Raw genomic sequence first — 17,243 nt, 5'->3', positions numbered from 1 at the left:
TTGATGAGCAGGTGCGGCGATGCTTTGCGTACTGCAGTATTTTCCCAAAAGATACTGTTTGAACCATGATGAGTTAGTTAAAGTGTGGGTGGCGGAGGGGTTCATACAAACCACTAATGCAGAGGAGGACATGGAAGCTATTGGTCAGGATTACTTTCATGAGTTACTGGCAACCTCATTTGTGCAATCAGGAGGATACTACCAAGGTAGTTTGTGCTATTTATTCCACGATCTTATGCATGATTTAGCCGAGAATGCAGCAGGCGGTGATTGCTTCAGAACCGAGAATGGCTCGAGAAGAGAAGTTCCTCATGATGTTCACCATCTTTTCGTTGCGAATGGAGGAATGGTTACTGAGGAGTTTTTTAAACTGAAAAACCTACGCAGTCTCATTATTGATCATATGGAGCTTGCACCAGCTAACAAAGAATTCTTTGAGGAAGTGTTTGAGAAGCTACAGAAATTACGTGTACTGGCCATAGAAACCTCCTGGACTTTGATCAATGAAACAAGTATGTTTTGAAATACCAGTAGCTATTGGTCATTTGAAGCATCTTCGGTATCTTGCTTTAGTGTTCTACGAAGCAGTGCTATATTTACCAAAAACAGTAGACAGTCCTTACCATCAACATGTAGTAATGTTTGGTTATGCAAGTGATGTAGATGTTTCATCCGATATAAACATGGACAACCTCACCAACTTGAGGCACATCATGGGCGGTAAAATAACAATGCATATTCCGAACATTGGCAGGTTAACATCACTACAGACAATAGAAACTTTTGATGTAAGGAGGGAATATGGGTATGAGTTAAAACAGCTGAGGGACCTAAACAAGCTTCGGGGCGGTCTGACGATCCAAAATCTTGAAAATGTTGAAAGCAAGAAGGAAGCACATGAAGCAAAGCTAGCTGATAAGAAAGGACTGACCGAACTGCAACTTTTCTGGGTTAATGATAGAGCTTGCACACCAGAAGTTCAAGCAGAAGTACTTGACGGCCTTTGCCCACCCAAGGATCTTAAAAGTCTGGAAGTCTGGAGGTACCAAAGTCTAAGATACCCAAGTTGGATGGTGGGTGAGCAGAACGGTGGCCCAAAGCACCTACATGAACTTATATTCCACGACTGCAGTCGATTGCATCCTGCTCCTGAACTTTTTGAGCATTTCATTCATCTTCGCCATCTCTTAATTGCTGAATGCTGCTGGGACCAATTGCCAGACAATGTGGAGAACCTCAGTTTTCTGAAGAGCCTAACGATTCGTCTATGTTGGTATCTAGAATCACTTCCACAACTTCCCCGGACTCTTCAGAAGTTTAAAGTGTCTTACTGCAATGGAGCGTTCATGAATTCGTGCAAACAAATAGGTCATCCAAACTGGCAAAAGCTTCTGAACGTTGAAGCGAAGGAATTTATACATTAATTATGAAGCTGCTCTCCCGTTGAAAGTGACTGATTGAGATATATATATATATTTATAAATTCCCTTGATTCCTACCTTTTCAAGTTAAGAACCATTAGGATTGTTTCTTAAGTTTTATAATACATTCTAGACCGGCCAACGATTTTCTGGTTCCACGCATACCTTGTCATTATGTTCTATAGAAGTCGTCCTATATATCATGCGTTTGTAGACAATGCAACATGTCATTGCTGCCAGCAAGCGATGTTTTTTAACAGTGTTTAACGCTGGATTTATTTGCTTCACATGGTTTGTAACAGTGTGGAATTATGAACACTATATTCACTTGTTTCCTATGGTTTGTGATGTCGTGGATTGATGGCCTCTGCATGTGTTTGGTTGTAATAATTAACCGATGTTTTTCAATAAATGATGATCTATAGTATTGTGGAACAATGTTTTGTTTTCAGATTCGAATTGTCTGAAATAATATTGTGGAATGATGGACGCTGGTTCTGGTTATTGCTCACACACACAGCCTGAGATGGTTTCCCGAGACTGCTGCGATTTCAACTGGGATCTATGATCTTGTTGCTCTGTGCTGCCCAGATATGTGCTCCCTCTGAAACTGTCTTATATTGTGGGACAGAGGTAGTAATTCTTATACATGAGTAAAATCTATCTGCATCTACCAAGGGAACTCAAAAAATTCTCCAGAAGTTTATTTCACAGGAACATAGTCTCATTCCATCGTAAAATAAAATCAATAGGCAGCTTTAGGTCACTATATATCAACATGAATCTTTGCTTCTCCGATCGCTCCGTTATTCATCTTACATGTGCCTGCAAAAATAATACATTTGAATAGCTCCAATTGAATTAACAAAAGGAATCAGCGACCATGTTTAATAATACATTTTATTTTCTCAACGTGCACACAGAAAATACAGACAGTAGCTAGCAGAACTTCAGAAAGACGCATGAATATCCAGCAAGCAAGGTTGCAGGAAATATCAGCATTCAGTCAGCAATCGGGGTTGTGGAATACAATATGAAAACATAGCTTAATATACAAGATGATAAGTCAGAGCATTGCTTCTATCTGCCAAGCCTTCATACTTCTTGCATCCCCCGGAGCACACTTAGCCAGCTCGGCGGATGGAAATGAAGAGTTCAGGAGGGCAAATAGTTTAGGCATGCCAGGAACAGCCGAACACTGTTGGTGGTGGTGCCATACTAGTATTAGCAGCAACAGGCTAATAGCCGTACACCAGCGAACGATGGTAATCATCTGGTAACTAGATCAGAACGGCCCAATGGGAAAGCCAAAATATTAAAGTGCATATCTCCACATGAAAACAAAAAATCACAACTCTTCGCAGAATACATCAATCTGAGTTCTGAGAGAGTTGCCATTTTTTCTGACAAAAGGTAATATATCTACTCGAATCCATTAACTTGATGCCTAGACAACATCGTAAGAAGGGTGCAGTAATAATCAATTGATAACTAAAGTTGCATTTTCACTAACTGGCACAACTTCGGTCAAAATGAGGTCCGAAAATTATAAGCTAAGAAGGCTGACAAGGTGTAAATGCATGGACTGTCCTTTGGTCGGTAGCTGAAACAAGCAGAAATAATATTGTATTCATTCTCTTACTGTGAAATAAGATTGCAAACAAAGTTGCTACACGTTGGAGAGAATCAAGCTGAAGTTTCATCGAAAGCAGATGAAACTTCACACTACATATGTTTTTAGACAAAAGGTAGCGTGGAACAACTTTTGAGTTCAATTTAGAAACAAGAGCTCCCAAATCAACTGTCAAAGTTCTAGCACAGTAAATGCCCTGTCCTGGCATCTGACGAAATCCTATTTTTCATACATGAAGCACAAGCTTATATGATAAACACCTTTGTCTTATCACCTGAAGTATTAAAAATGGACCAAACGCGCAAACACCAAGCACAAAATGTTCCCATCAAAGCTTGCACCTTTATTTCATTTTTTTGGTATTAATGCAATACCTCTGTGTTTAACAATCCAAAGCTCTACTAAATTCAGCAAATATAAGTAAAAAGAGCCTGCTCAAAGGCAGTGCTTTAGAAAAATACTGAATGAATAAGGTTGAGTAGACATCACACCAGTAACTGCTCTGATTGAACCTTATAGTAAACTACCAGAGGTTCACAATCTGCACTAGCAATTAGGATAATCATAATAACCGATTGTTATGGACAAGAAGGCTGGTTACAGTATAATTTAGCCCCATGGGACTAATACATGCATGTCAAGAACAATAGCCAGTGCTAGGCAAACAAGAACAAGAGTGCGGTGTTCTTTGGAGTTGACATAATGCTTAATCTGTAGGTTTATCAGGCATTGCTCTGAACTGAAAACCAAGCAAGCAGGAGTGTAAGCACCAGCAAATTGAGCAGCATGATTCAAGTAGATTCAGAGGTACTCACAAATAGTTCAGCCAATAGAAAAGCCAATTCTTGGAGGAAGCATTGAAGGTAAAGCTACCGCCCATTTGCATCTGCTAATGACTCTGAGAACAGAGGAACATAGGGTAGAAATCGTTGTGTACTACTATTTTTCTCAAGATCAAGGATGCATCCAACTTTCTGATGTTGCATATCATGCACTACTAACGTATGACCTCCACATGGAACCAAGAAAATGGTGTCGCAGTCTGGATGGATCCCAATCACCCTGTAATTCTTCGTAGTCATGCCCGTAAACTTATCGATGCTGGCAGTACGTTTCAGGACCAATTCCTTACTATCACAATCCTTGAGGCACCAGAGTTCTATCCCAGAAACTAGGATGTCGTTGTTATCATCGAAGGAAGCTATAGCATAATGTAAACACCCCTGGGACGATCCAATCATAGCAAATCCTCGGGCATACGGCACACTGATGGTCTTCCACACTTTCCCAGCCATGTCCACTGCCAGCAGCACATGGTCGTTGTTGGTTCTCGGAAGGAAGCCCATCAGGTAGAGCACGCCGTCAACAAAGACACATCTAGTCCTGGAGAACAGTGTAACTTCCTCAGCCATCACACAGTCCCTATGACTCCAGGCTCCTGTCCGTGACGAGTAGATGCTCACTCCTGTCACGCTCGATGAGCAGGCCTCCTCGAAACGAAGAACATGAAAATGTGATGAGACTGCCGGATCAAAAGCCAGACCTGCGATACGGTTACGCCCTTTCGGCTCTTGCGGTTGAGGTTGAGGGGGCAGCTCCACCCAACTCCCAGTGGCAGGATTGCACACGACAAAACGGCAATCATCCTCTGTCCAACTCCAATCCCAAGGGGCCAAATTCTTGGTGCAGGCGCGATAGAGAAGGAGGCCATTGCAGGCGTCTACTTGCTCCATATCCCTGTACTTGTTTGGCTGCAGGTAAGGGAGGGAAGGGTCGAACGGGGCTGCGCCGCCCGAGACACTGGCGAAGTGGTGGTGGTGGTGCACGCTGCGGAAGGACATGTAGAGGAAGCCAGCGAGGGCCTGGGGCAGCTTGTTGCGGTTGGCGGGGTCGGCGATGAGGTCGCGCCACGCCACGGAGACGCACTTGAAGCGATGTAGGGATCTGGCGGGGAGGCGGATGAGGATCTCCAGGATGAGGTCATCAGTGAACAGCGCGTCCGCCTCCGCCGTCTCTCCCGGACGGGTGCAGCTGCACAGCCCCGACTTGATCTTCTTCTGGAGACTCCTCTCCTTCTCCGTCTCCGCCTCCATGGAGCTGAATCTGGAGGGGACGGGGGAGGGAGGAAATCGGTGGTGGCGACCTTAGTTTAAGGCGGCGACGGGGGACTTGGATTGGATATATAGAGTCGTAGTACTTGTTTATTTTTAAAGACCTGGATTGGATAGAGTCCTACAAAATTACGTAAGATATAAACTCTTTTAAGCCAAGCGCACAAAACCAGGGTCAATACTGGGGAGAGTGTTGCAATATAAACGCGAATCTTTATTACAAGTTTATCTAAGCTTCGGTTTCAAGAACAGGGGACCTCTACTTTTCAATGAAAATAATGTATTGGGGTCGGAAGGGTGGTGTCATTCCAAAATGATTGAATTTAATCTACCAAATATTAGGATTTTAGTTTTTAAGATTGTGTTCGTCGTGTCTGGGCTGACCTCCTCCCTTAGTGGCTGCGACATCGCTAGCTCACGACTGGTTTATTTGTCAATGCAATCGCCAAGCGTGTGCAGCCTTTCCGTCGCCGAAGGCATCGTTCTTGGTATTGGAAGGTAGGACAGAGCGGGAGGGTGACGGCACCCAGTATTAGTCTTCCCCATGACCATCCAGGGCTTTAATGCCAATTGTCAGCATCCGGTGTGCTTCTTCCAACACACACAAAGAGAGACAGGTAGCTTTAGGGAAAAGAAGACACAAGTGTTCTGCACTGCTCAAACTTTGGCAACTTTTCTATTTCTTCTCATTGCTAATCTGTAGCTAATAAACACTAACAGAAATGACTGAGAGGTCGATGCTTGTGGGTCTCGTGTGAATCGTGCCATCCCATGACTCGAGGAGCACCCTCATAGCTCACAGTGGTGCTAGGCTCGGGCGCACCAACACACTTGATGTGCCCGCTACGGGTTTTTGTGTTAAGAAAAACAAAAGGGGAATAAACTTGCCAGGCTCTCTGCCCTATCAATTCCCTCACAAAGATAACTCCAAACTACGCAGGCAAACAAACACAACAACAACACATGATCAACAGACTTTAGAACTTTAGTGAGAAAGCCTGACGGACTGCGGATTGCCAACCTACTTTTACTCTAGATCAACTAAGGGTGTGGTTCCAATTGTTGTTTCTCATTAGAGTGGAGGCGTCAAACTACTAATTGTTGAGTAGCCAAGGAGGCCAGCACGTGATAGCATGAAACCGTGGCGGCGCACGGGAGAAGACAATACATCGACGCGATAACAACTTGGCAATCAAAGGATCGGTTACTCCGGACAATGCCTTAACCATGCCTCCAAAAAGTCAAGATGAGACATTGTGCCCCTCTCCCTTTAGCAATGAACGTTAGTAGCACCTCTGTATTGATTTTAATCCCGTCCAGATAAGGGGCCTCCAACATTGTCCGATTGGGAGCTCGCACAATCTCATTGGCAAGTCCAACAGGGATAAGGTCTCATGCAGCCACTCTATAGATCCCACCGGATCATACGGCTCGAAATCATGTGTCAATATGTTGCTAGCTTATAACTAGCCTATGCAGTAAGTCCTCTTTGGTGCTATGACTGGATACAAGAAACCTAGGCCTTGTTGTGAGGATGTTAGTCCAAGTCCAACCGCGGACATGTCATCGCTACCTTTTTTTTTGGAAGCTCGGAAAGGGCTGGATGATATTGTGTGTTATAGGTACTTCAGAAATTACTAAAAGCAAATCTAAAGCAAATGTGTTTTCTGTTCATATTTGGAAAACAATGAAACATATGCGAATGTGACAAAATTTTGTACACAGAGACATAAACTTTAGGGTTGAAGTTAACCGGACATCATTTAAGAAAATGAACCATAAACTACATAAATTTGATTCAAGCGTCCAACACATATATGATTCGGTGATGTGGCATAGTTGCATGGATAGGAAAATTTAAATTTTTTGAGGTAATATAAGGAGAGGAGAAATAGATATTGGTGAATATTTAGGAGAGAGAAAGAGGAGGAAACGGGTTGGGCTTAAAGTGAAGAAGGGTCGGTTGGTATGATTGGGCCTACGATTTGCTTCAGGAAAAGAAAGAAGAATGGGTAAGTTTTGGGGGCCCAAAAGCATACACACGCTGCTGGAGCCTGGAGATGGAGCGAGACGCGCACGCTCTTTTCCCTCTCGTTGGCGCGAAACTCTCAGTTTTTTCGGAGTCCCTTTCTCTTCCTCCTCCTCCTCAGCCGCCGCCGCCCCTTTCTCTTCGTCCCCATATCCGTTTTCCGGCCAATTTATCTACTCGCTGTTTCCACAGAAGGAAATAGAAATCAAATCCCAAGGTATGGTATGCTCTCCGTGACCCGCTGGATTCACAAGCAAAGTTTCTCTCATCGGGATTTTCTTTCATGTTTTTACTTTTTACTTATTCGGTTGAAGAAAAACATGGGGTATCTATCGTCAAATGTATGCAAATCCTTACCCATCCATTATCCAATGCAGTACACTAGTACGGTTTTCATCCAATCTGCTAGCTAGTGCGCTCGTTCCAGTACAGTGAGTACCATTTTCATCCAATCTGTTGTAACTGGTTGGTATGTGGATTGGCCAACGCGGTTTTCCTTAGTATTTTGTTTATTCGGACGAATGGCCGCTGATTCGGGCTGGTTGGGTGGTGCTTCACCTGTGAGAGCTTTGTTTGTTTTGTCTGGACTGGTGGCGATTTATGCCGCTCTGCTCCTGCTAGTAAGTGTCAGATCCTACAAAGGGGATCAACCTAATCATGAGATTTTTTTGTAAGGGAATTGCACTGGAATCTGGCTATAAGCAACAAGCCATGATGTATATTGCTGTAAAATATTTTCACATGTCTTTAGGGTTTGCTTAAGCAAAGGGGAATTCAGTGCCGACACAGCGGCAGAGGCGAGCTCTTCTTAGAGCTGCTCCAAAAGTAACCCAAACTTTACAGTGCACTTAACAGTAAATAATGGATTGCAGAATCTGTGAATCTCCTGAAATAACTCAACCATTATATATGTAGATGGACGACCTAGTTACACTTTTCTTGGGGTGATTTGTGTATGACATTTGCCTGCCGAATTTCTCTCACAATTTTGCCTCTTCTTTTTGTGTCTGTGAAGATGGCAGAATGTGCAGAGCAGAAACTATTTGGCAAGCTGGATAGGATCTTGGCAATGACAGAGAAGGTCGCTACAAAAAGATCTATTGTGAACTACGCCACCCTCACGGAAGAAGAAAAACAGGACAGGTGTCTCGAGTGGCTAACATTCATGTGGCAGGGACGGGTGAATGCAGTACTGGGTGATCAGATGGCCTGGAGCCGGGGAAATAATCACAACACTCAAGTTTATTTCTCGGCTCAAAGGGGACGGTCATCATGGCCCGTACATGATAGTTACTTCTTTGGCCGGCCTCGGGGAATGGTTGAGAGCGATAGAGTAAGTTTATATGTTTACGTTGTATTTCACTGTTAAAAGGTATCTTGCTGCTAGTTAATGTCCTAACATGGAGACACTTTGTTTCAGGCGTTTTCCATCTATCAATCATATAAAGTATTTTGGAAACTTTAAGGATCGCGCGGTGTTGAAGAAAGAGTTTGTGCACAAGACTGTTGGCCCTGCTTTCCTGATCATATTGACTTTACATGGTATGGTCCATCTAGAAAAGAACTGGCTTGCTCAGTATGACTTGAAGAAAGAGGTGATGCAAAAACACACATGTCTAAATCATTTTCTTGTTACTACAAGTCATCCATTTCCCCCTCTTGTATTTTCATCTCAGTCCCGTACTTAATTTTCCAGGGCCATCAGCTGGATAAAATGGGACGTGGATTATCTGACGAGGTAAAGCGCCAGCCAATGGGCCGTAAGCTCCTTTTGATGATGGCACCTTTTAAAAACAATCTGGCAGAGCTGTGATCGCTACTGAACTTTGCTCTGCCTAGTGATTTCTCGTCTCGTGAGGAGTTTGGTTCATGGTATGAATTGCTAATTAGCACCCAAACCGCTCAACACCCTTATCTTATGCACTTGTGATGCCAAATGGCATTTGTTAAACATGTATGCATAATCATACATAGTTGCCTGCTATCTTTATCCTGCTATTTTATATCTCATTCATGTTCTTCATTAGCTGCAAGCACTCCTCTATCCATCAGTGATTGATTGCTGTTGTGATACCAAATTGCAGACGTGAATTTTGTGAAGTAAAATTTACCTATGTTCCTGACTGGCTTACTCTGCATTCAATAGGCCTGTTGTTATATTGATAATTCCAATGATTTGCATATGAATTTAACAGAACAGACATGTCGATGGTTGTTATAGCCAAGACATCTATTCAGATTTGTTAAGGTAGAATGATCATAAGAAGCTCATATTATGATTAAACCAATGCAAACTGATCTGTTAAACAAGGGAAATACAAATTATCGTACTATCGGTTAACTGTCATAAACTCATAATTGCAGGGATTTCACTATTTAAATACTGTTCTCCTGTAGCTCTATGTAAAAATATATACTCCTGATCCATAACAATTATTATGGATCAGGGGGTATTATTGTACTGCCGCTTAACTGTATTGTATATTGATATGTTATGTTGCTGAAAAGCTTACTCATGAATCAAGTAACATGTATTTCTAACCATTATTTAGATGGAGTTTGGTTGTCATTTCCCTTGCACGAAGACACTGAAGCCACCCATTAAATATTTCTATGCAGTATTAATTTCTTTGTTGCCTCTGGCTGACATGACAGCAATCTTTTTTTAAAGGTGAGGACCAACAAACTGAAGAAGAAAGAATGGCCCTTCTTTCAAAGCTTCATGCCATCCTGCGTCCATTCCTTCTAAGGGACATGAAGTCAGATGTCGAAAACAGGGTTCCACAATTGAAAGGAGCCACATGATACAAGACCAAAGTTGTCCAACATTCCGATGCGATTAGCATCACATGCCATAGCGACCATGCAGCAATAAAAGGCGCAAGGAGTGGTGCTCAAGAGGTAACAGCAGAGATCGTTGTTGAAAGTAGCCCTAACATGCGGTCCTGTCAATTGGGCTTGGAAGCGGAAGGCAACAAGGCTATTTTTTTTCTTTTCGAAAAGGTGGGGCTTCCCGGTCTCTGCATCACAACGATGCATACGGCCAACTTTATAAAAAGCAAATAGGTTCAACAAGGTCTTATAGTCTCGAGAAAAGTAAAAAAAAGCTTACAAAGAGCCAATGAAAAAGTAACCAAAAAGCCACAACCGGCTGACATAAGAAAGATAGGAAAACTATTTGCCTATCCTATTACATGACGGTCATCCAAATCGGTTGAAAATATCCCGTGCTACCATCTCCCACCAGATAGATCCAGTAACCAAATGCTCCCTGACCTCCGTCGGAGTGAGTAGCGACCACATACGGATCAAGGCAGTGGCACGGAAAATAACCTGCAAAAAATGAATATTTGTTGTTATGTTAAAAACCAAATCATTTCTGCAGTTCCACACTGCCCACAATAAAGCACATACTCCTACGCGAACGTGTCTCGCTGTTTCGGACTCTATCCTGTTAAGCCACATTCCAAATAACGTGCTGACAGAATTCGGCTGATCGGGCTGTTGAGACAGCTGAACCTGCATCAGTCTACTCACTAAATGAAGCCACGCTTCCCAACGATTATCGGCAAGCGTCCTCCTGAACAACCATGGACAAATGATGCACCTGTCTCCCCGGTTGCCAAAAGCAATCCAGTCATGCGTGTGCAAGTGCGAGAGCCAACCCCCTCCGAATCAATCTTCAAGGCACTCAGAGAGATACCGGACTTAGAGCATCTCCAACCGTTGGCCCCCCGCCCAGGACGCATAAAAATCGCCTGGGGCCCATATGGGCGAGAATAAGTGCGAAAAGGGCCCATATGGGCGAGAATAGGCCCATATTTGGCGTGGTTCGCCGTGGCTCGGCATTCAATTATCAATGTAAATATTTTTTTAATACATATTTCATCACAGAAAAATCAAATACTCCAACAAAATAGTACAAACAACAAGTAGTTCAATACAAATTAAATAGTTCAACAAATAAAAACTCATATTTCATCACATGTCTCGCCCGGCGTCGCCCTTGAGCCTCTATAGGTGCTCTATCAGATCTTGCTGCAGTTGATGATGCACCTGTGGGTCTCGGATCTCTTGATGCATATTGTGGTAGGCAGTCCAGGTTGCCGGTAGCTGGTGATCAACTTAGGCAAGAGGACCCTGCCTGTGGTATGGTTCAGTGTCAAACACTGGCTCTTCCTGCTCGCTCTCAATGATCATGTTGTGAAAGATGACACAGCAGGTCATGATCTCCCACATTTGATCTTTCGACCAGGTCTGAGCGAGGTACCGGACAACAGTAAATCGAGATTAGAGCACACCAAATGCCCGCTCGACATCCTTCCTGCAAGCCTCCTGAATCTTCGCAAACCAGGCGTTCTTGCCTCCAGGCACAGGGTTTTTGATGGTCTTCACAAATGTCGACCATATCGGATAGATGCCATCAGCTAGATAGTACCCCTTGTTGTAGTGCCGCCCATTGATCTCGAAGTTCACCGGAGGAGAATGACCTTCAACAAGCTTGGCAAAGACAGGAGAGCATTAAAGCACATTGATATCATTGTGAGTTCCTGGCATACTAAAGAATGAGTGCCAAATCCAGAGGTCCTGTGTGGCCACCGCCTCAAGTACCACACTGCAACCGCCTTTGGCGCCTTTGTACATCTCCTGCAAGCAAATGGGCAATTCTTCCATTTCCAATGCATACAGTCGATGCTTCCAAGCATCCCAGGAAATCCTCTGGCTGCATTCTGTGCTAGGATCCGAGCAGTGTCTTCCGCATTGGGTGTTCTCAAGTATTGCGGTCCAAACACTGTCACCACTGCCTGACAGAACTTGTAGAAACACTCTATGCTGGTGGACTCGGCCATGCGCCCATAGTCGTCATGTGAGTCGCCGGGAGCTCCGTATGCAAGCATCCTCATCGCTGTCGTACATTTCTGGATCGAGGTGAATCCAAGTTTGCCGGTGCAATCCATCTTGCATTTGAAGTAGTTGTCGAACTCCCGGATGGAATTCACAATCCTGAGGAAAAGCTTTCTGCTCATCCGATAACAGCGCCGAAATGTTCTGTCGCCGTGAAGTGGAGCATCGGCGAAGTAGTCGGAGTAGAGCATGCAGTAGCCTTCGAGACGATGCCGGTTCTTTGCTTTCACCCGCCCCGGCGCCGAGCCACCTCGCTGCGGCTTTTCATTTCTCGCCAGCAGCTGGGCGAGGGCGGCGAACACCATGAGATGCTCTTCTTCATGGACGTCGGCCTCGGCTTCCTCCTCCAGCAGTGCGGCGAGCACTTCCTCGTCATCCGAGTCCATTGCCGAGGCAGGCAAATCGCCGAACACCTTGCGCCCGGTGGGCGTGTACCCGCCGCTAAACTGCCCCTCCGCGGCCGGAAACGGCAGCTGGAAACGCCCAGCTGTTGTCGGACGGGCTGCCGCGGCGAACCTCTGCTATTTTTCCGGCAGGGAATGGCTATCTACCGGCTATCTACCGGTGAAGGGCGGCGGGCGGCGCCGGGATATAGCTAGTGGCGGCCGAGAGCGCGTGGGGTGGGAGGCAGGTCGGGAAAGAAAAATCTTGACTTTTCGCCTGACGGCGTGGGCCAGCTGCGCTTTTCCCTTGCGCCGGAGCCCCCAAGTGCCCCCAGCGCGCCGGGTTCGGCCTGCGGCCGCCGGGCGGAAAAAAGGACCGAACCGGCGATTTCCATCGTCCTGAAGGCGCGACTGGGGTGTTTTTTTGGCGCCGGCGTCGAAAAAGTCGCCTGGGGGGGGCCTGTTGGGGGCGCGGCTGGAGATGCTCTTAGCCCGCAGTGATATTCTAAGAGCCTACAATACTCTTATCCGTGATGATCGCCGATTTGAAGCTCTCATGGCGCTCCCAATGAACATGAGAAATGATTGGCTGCTTATGGACATTGGAAACAAGTGGTGTTTGCTCCATTCCTCCATCAGTATGAATGTTTAAATGTTGTCCGCTGGACTTTTGGTGAACTTGAACTAATACTCATGATGCTCCCCTCCGGAGTAATTAGTCTTGCTAATGTAGGAACCATGCATGGGATTGTCTGCACATGGGAGGTGCCACGTATGTATATATGGAATTAATCTCATGCTATTCTTAACTAGCAGTAGGATATTTTAAAAAAAAAATAGGAAAGGGGTAGATCCCGGCCTCTGCATAAGAACGATGCATAAGGTCACATTTATTAAAAAGCAAATAAGTTCAACAAAGGTCCTGAAGTCTCAAAATAAACGAAGCAAAAAATCTCAGAAAGAGCAGAATGGTAAAAATAAAGCCACAACCGGCTGGCAAAAAATAGATAGGAAAAGTAATTGCCTATCTTATTACATGACCGCCATTCAAAACGGTTGAATATAGCCCGAGCTACCATCTCCCATCGGATAGATCCAGTAACCAAACGCTCCCTAGCCTCCGTCTGGGTGAGTAGCGACCACATACAGATCAACCCAATGGCTCGGAAGATAACCTGCAAAAAATAAGTATTTGTTGTTCTGTTAAAAACCAAATCATTCCTGCAGTTTCAGATTGCCCATAGTAAAGCACATACTCCTAGACAAATGAGTCTCGTTGTTTCGGAATCTATCCCGTCAAGCCACGTCCCAAATAACGTGTTGATATTATTCGGAGGAGTAATATTAAAAGCAATATGAACAGTCCGCCATAAAATATTCGCCATTGGACAGTCCAGAAAGTGGTGTTTGATGGTCTCATCCCGGTCACAAAAACTACATCTTGTCAAACAATCCAGTTGCGTTTTGTCAATTTGTCTTTAGTTAAAATGACTTGTTTATGTACAAACCACATAAACACTTTAACTCTCATAGGTATTTTGACATTCCAAACATGTTTCGAACTAGGAATAGAGCTAGAATTGATAACATCCAGATACATGGATTTAACCGTAAACTCTTCATTCCTGGTGAGCTTCCAGTACAACTGGTCTGGACGTTGAGAAAGCTGCACATCTATCAGTCTTCTTACCAGATGGAGTCAGGCTTCCCAACGGGCTCCGGCAAGTGTTCTCCTGAAGTGAATATTGAGAGGAGTGGACTGAAGCACGGTTGCAACTAAAACGTCTCTTCATTGAACAATACTATAAAGGGATGAATATTGAAGCGCGAGAGGTGTTTCCCCTATGCATGTATCCTCCCAGAATCTCGTAGAGGTACCGTTTACGACTACAAACTTTGTCCTGTTGAAAAAGACTGATTTAACTCTCATCAGTCCTTTCCAAAAAGGCGAGTCCATCGGCCTCACTGTCACCTGGGACAAAATTTTCGAATGAAGGTACTTATTACGCAGAATTTGCGCCCACGTGCAAAACTAGCAGTAGGAGTATTAAGTCTTCTTATTCCTCAACTGCAGTGTCATTTACCTGTGAATCCTGAGAATATTTGATATGAGTGGTAAAATTATCGTGAAGAATTGCTTCAATTTGCTTAGACGCACGTGTTTCTGCTGCGTTTTTATTTCAGTATTAATGTAACTGTTCAACCGTCAGCAATTTGCAGTCTATTGGCCTGAAGGTGAACCTCTCTTCTCTCTTTTTAAAACTTGTAAAAAGGATCTTGACGAGCGAAAGCTTGTCCAATCTATTTGTTGCTGTATGCAAATTTTGTGGGAACGTGGGCAAAAGTCTCGCCTCATTGTGAAGTGTCTTTAGGACAGGGATAATTGTTACCATGTTTCTGAACATGGCAGAGTAATAAATAATGGGAAGATAGTAGCAACTAGCAACTACAAGCAGCTCTAGCTTGTGCAAACTCTTTGTCCCATATTCGATGAAGCACTCCTTCAGTTACAGATCATACACGATGCCCCTTTCCCCCGAGCCAGTGCCTCCACTTGAAGGATTATTTGGTCAAAACATCTTTCTGAGCTCTGGTTTAGCCCGCTAACCTTCGGGCTTGATTCATTGCTTGTTGGCTGCTTTGTTTCAGCGCTGGCTTGCTCTGCTTCAGGGACTGACAGTGTCCCATCTTGGACGAAGCAGTTTTATATTGCTATCTTTCTGAAGAATGCAATCTCACCAGGGATCCATTTGACACCTCTTTGTAGCAGAATCTCTACAAGGAGAGGGGGGGGGGGGACCTGGTAGTGTTTTGACAATAACAAAACTATTTGTTACAAAAGGAAAAAGTAAATTATTAGAGCAGAATCTACTTTTTATGTATTTCAGAAGTTCATACCTCTCTTTGTACTTTGCTCTGATCTCTCGACCACGACTGGGTTCAGTTCAAACATGGCCTAAAGCCAGAAATGAATAGATGTGGTGAGTAAGAACATCATTCCCTTTCCCATCCAATTTGCGCGACTGGCAAAATAGTTGGACAAGGCAGAAATACCCAGTGGAGTACACCATAGTTATCTGACCAGAGTTATGAACATTGACAAAGATAACCAGAGTGTTGTGGAGATCATGATGGCTGTTGTAGGTTTCTTGGAAGACATGCAGTTTCATCAATAACGCAGTTGAATGGGACGGGGTTTTGACAATAACAAAACTTTTTGTTACAAAAGGAAAAAGTAAATTATGAGAGCAGAATCTACTTTCTGCATATTTCAGAAGTTCATACCTCTCTTTGTACATTGCTCTGATCTCTCGACCACGACTGGGTTCAGTTCAAACATTGCCTAAAGCCAGCAATGAATAGATGTGGTGAGTAAGAACATAATTCCCTTTCCCATCCAATTTGTGCGACTGGCAAAATAGTTGGACAAGGCAGAAATACCCAGTGGAGTACACCATAATTATCTGACCAGAGTTATTAACATTGCGAGAGATAACCAGAGTGTTGAGGAGATCATGACGTCTGTTATAGATTGCTTGGAAGACATGCAGTTTCATAGTTAACCCAGTTCAATGGAGGGGGTTTTTCCGCCCCGCTTTATAAATAGAAAAACCAACCAGTCCATACAACGAGTAGCACATAAGCGAAATAAAACGTCTGCTGGGGCCTCTGTGCAAGCATGCCCTTGATTTTTTTTTTCAACACACATGGCAAATTAGTTTACAAGTAGATTTCCAATTAGCTATAAACTATTCATGGAAAAAAAATCATGTTCTTGCCATGTTGACTTTTATAAGATCTTGTACTATGTTCTCAACAATTTTTACATGGCATTTTTTTTAGATTGACCATGGCAACTATATGATTTTTTTTGTTCAACAGACATGGAAAGTTCGTTTACAATTAGGTTTCCTATTAGCTATAAACTATTCATGGCAATTCATTTTGTTTTCATGTTCTTGCCATGTTCACTTTTATAAGTTCTTTTTTAGTTGACATTTATAAGTTCGTCCCCTATGTGTTGAACAAACTTTTTTACATGGCATTTTATTTTTTGCAATGACCATGGGAAAATTGCAAAAGGTCACATGGCAAATTGATAACATTTTATTCCATTAAACACGAAAATTGCGTAAATGTTGATAATTGTTAAGATTTTAAAAACATTTAATGCTCACTTTTGCAACTATATGCTTTTTTTTGTTCAACAAACATGGAAAATTAGTTTACCATGGCAATCAATTATTTCGCCATGTTTTTTTTCTGTTGAAGTTGCCATCATCCCATTTTGATTATCTTGGTAAATTTTTATCTTCAAGGATGGTAGAAAATTATAATATCACATTTTTTCTATCCAAAATGTTGATCGCAAAAATCGCTGCCATGCTGTACCAATATTAAGCCCGTTTTCAATGATTTGCCATGCATTTTTGAGAGAAAAATCAGGATTTCACATTGTTTTTCGCCATAACGAAATTGTTGATACACTGAGCAGTCCTCCCCAGCGGACCCGCGACTAGGGTTTCCCCGTCCTCCCCTTCCACCGCCGCCGGCCCTCCCACCGCCGCCGGCGGTCGGCCTCGCGCACCCTCCGCCCCCTTCCGCCCCTCCCCCCTCCCCCCATCCTGTCCGCCTCGCGCCGCCTCCCTGGGAGGTGGCCAGGGTGGAGCTCGAGCTCCTCTTCCTCGGGCCCCCCTTCCCCGTCTCTCCCCCCGCCGCCGCCGGCGGGCGCCCCCGGCACTGGCCCGGGTGGTGCCGGCA

The 17,243-nt window shown here is 44.0% G+C and overlaps 1 protein-coding gene and 2 pseudogenes across 1 annotated transcript; 2 read left to right on the top strand and 1 right to left on the bottom strand.

Annotated features, from left to right (window-relative positions):
* Positions 1 to 1,424, top strand: part of LOC119284312 — a 2,676-nt pseudogene extending 1,252 nt beyond the window's left edge.
* A 2,499-nt stretch (positions 1,425 to 3,923) lies between these two features.
* On the bottom strand, positions 3,924 to 5,147 carry LOC119284311 (F-box protein At5g07610-like). Its single transcript, XM_037563490.1, has one exon. It carries the CDS (start codon positions 5,145 to 5,147, stop codon positions 3,924 to 3,926), a length of 1,224 nt encoding a protein of 407 aa, XP_037419387.1.
* A 2,568-nt stretch (positions 5,148 to 7,715) lies between these two features.
* On the top strand, positions 7,716 to 14,262 carry LOC119284310 (annotated as a pseudogene).
* Positions 14,263 to 17,243: the final 2,981 nt, after the last annotated feature.

This window comes from Triticum dicoccoides, chromosome 4A (genome assembly GCF_002162155.2).
Source record: "Triticum dicoccoides isolate Atlit2015 ecotype Zavitan chromosome 4A, WEW_v2.0, whole genome shotgun sequence".
In the NCBI taxonomy this organism is placed as follows: Eukaryota; Viridiplantae; Streptophyta; class Magnoliopsida; order Poales; family Poaceae; genus Triticum; species Triticum dicoccoides.
This window is presented reverse-complemented; position numbering and strand designations above follow the sequence as displayed.

Excerpts from the sequence above, each read along its gene's own strand:
- LOC119284311 (XM_037563490.1), bottom strand. The coding sequence starts at position 5,147 with ATGGAGGCGGAGACGGAGAAGGAGAGGAGTCTCCAGAAGAAGATCAAG.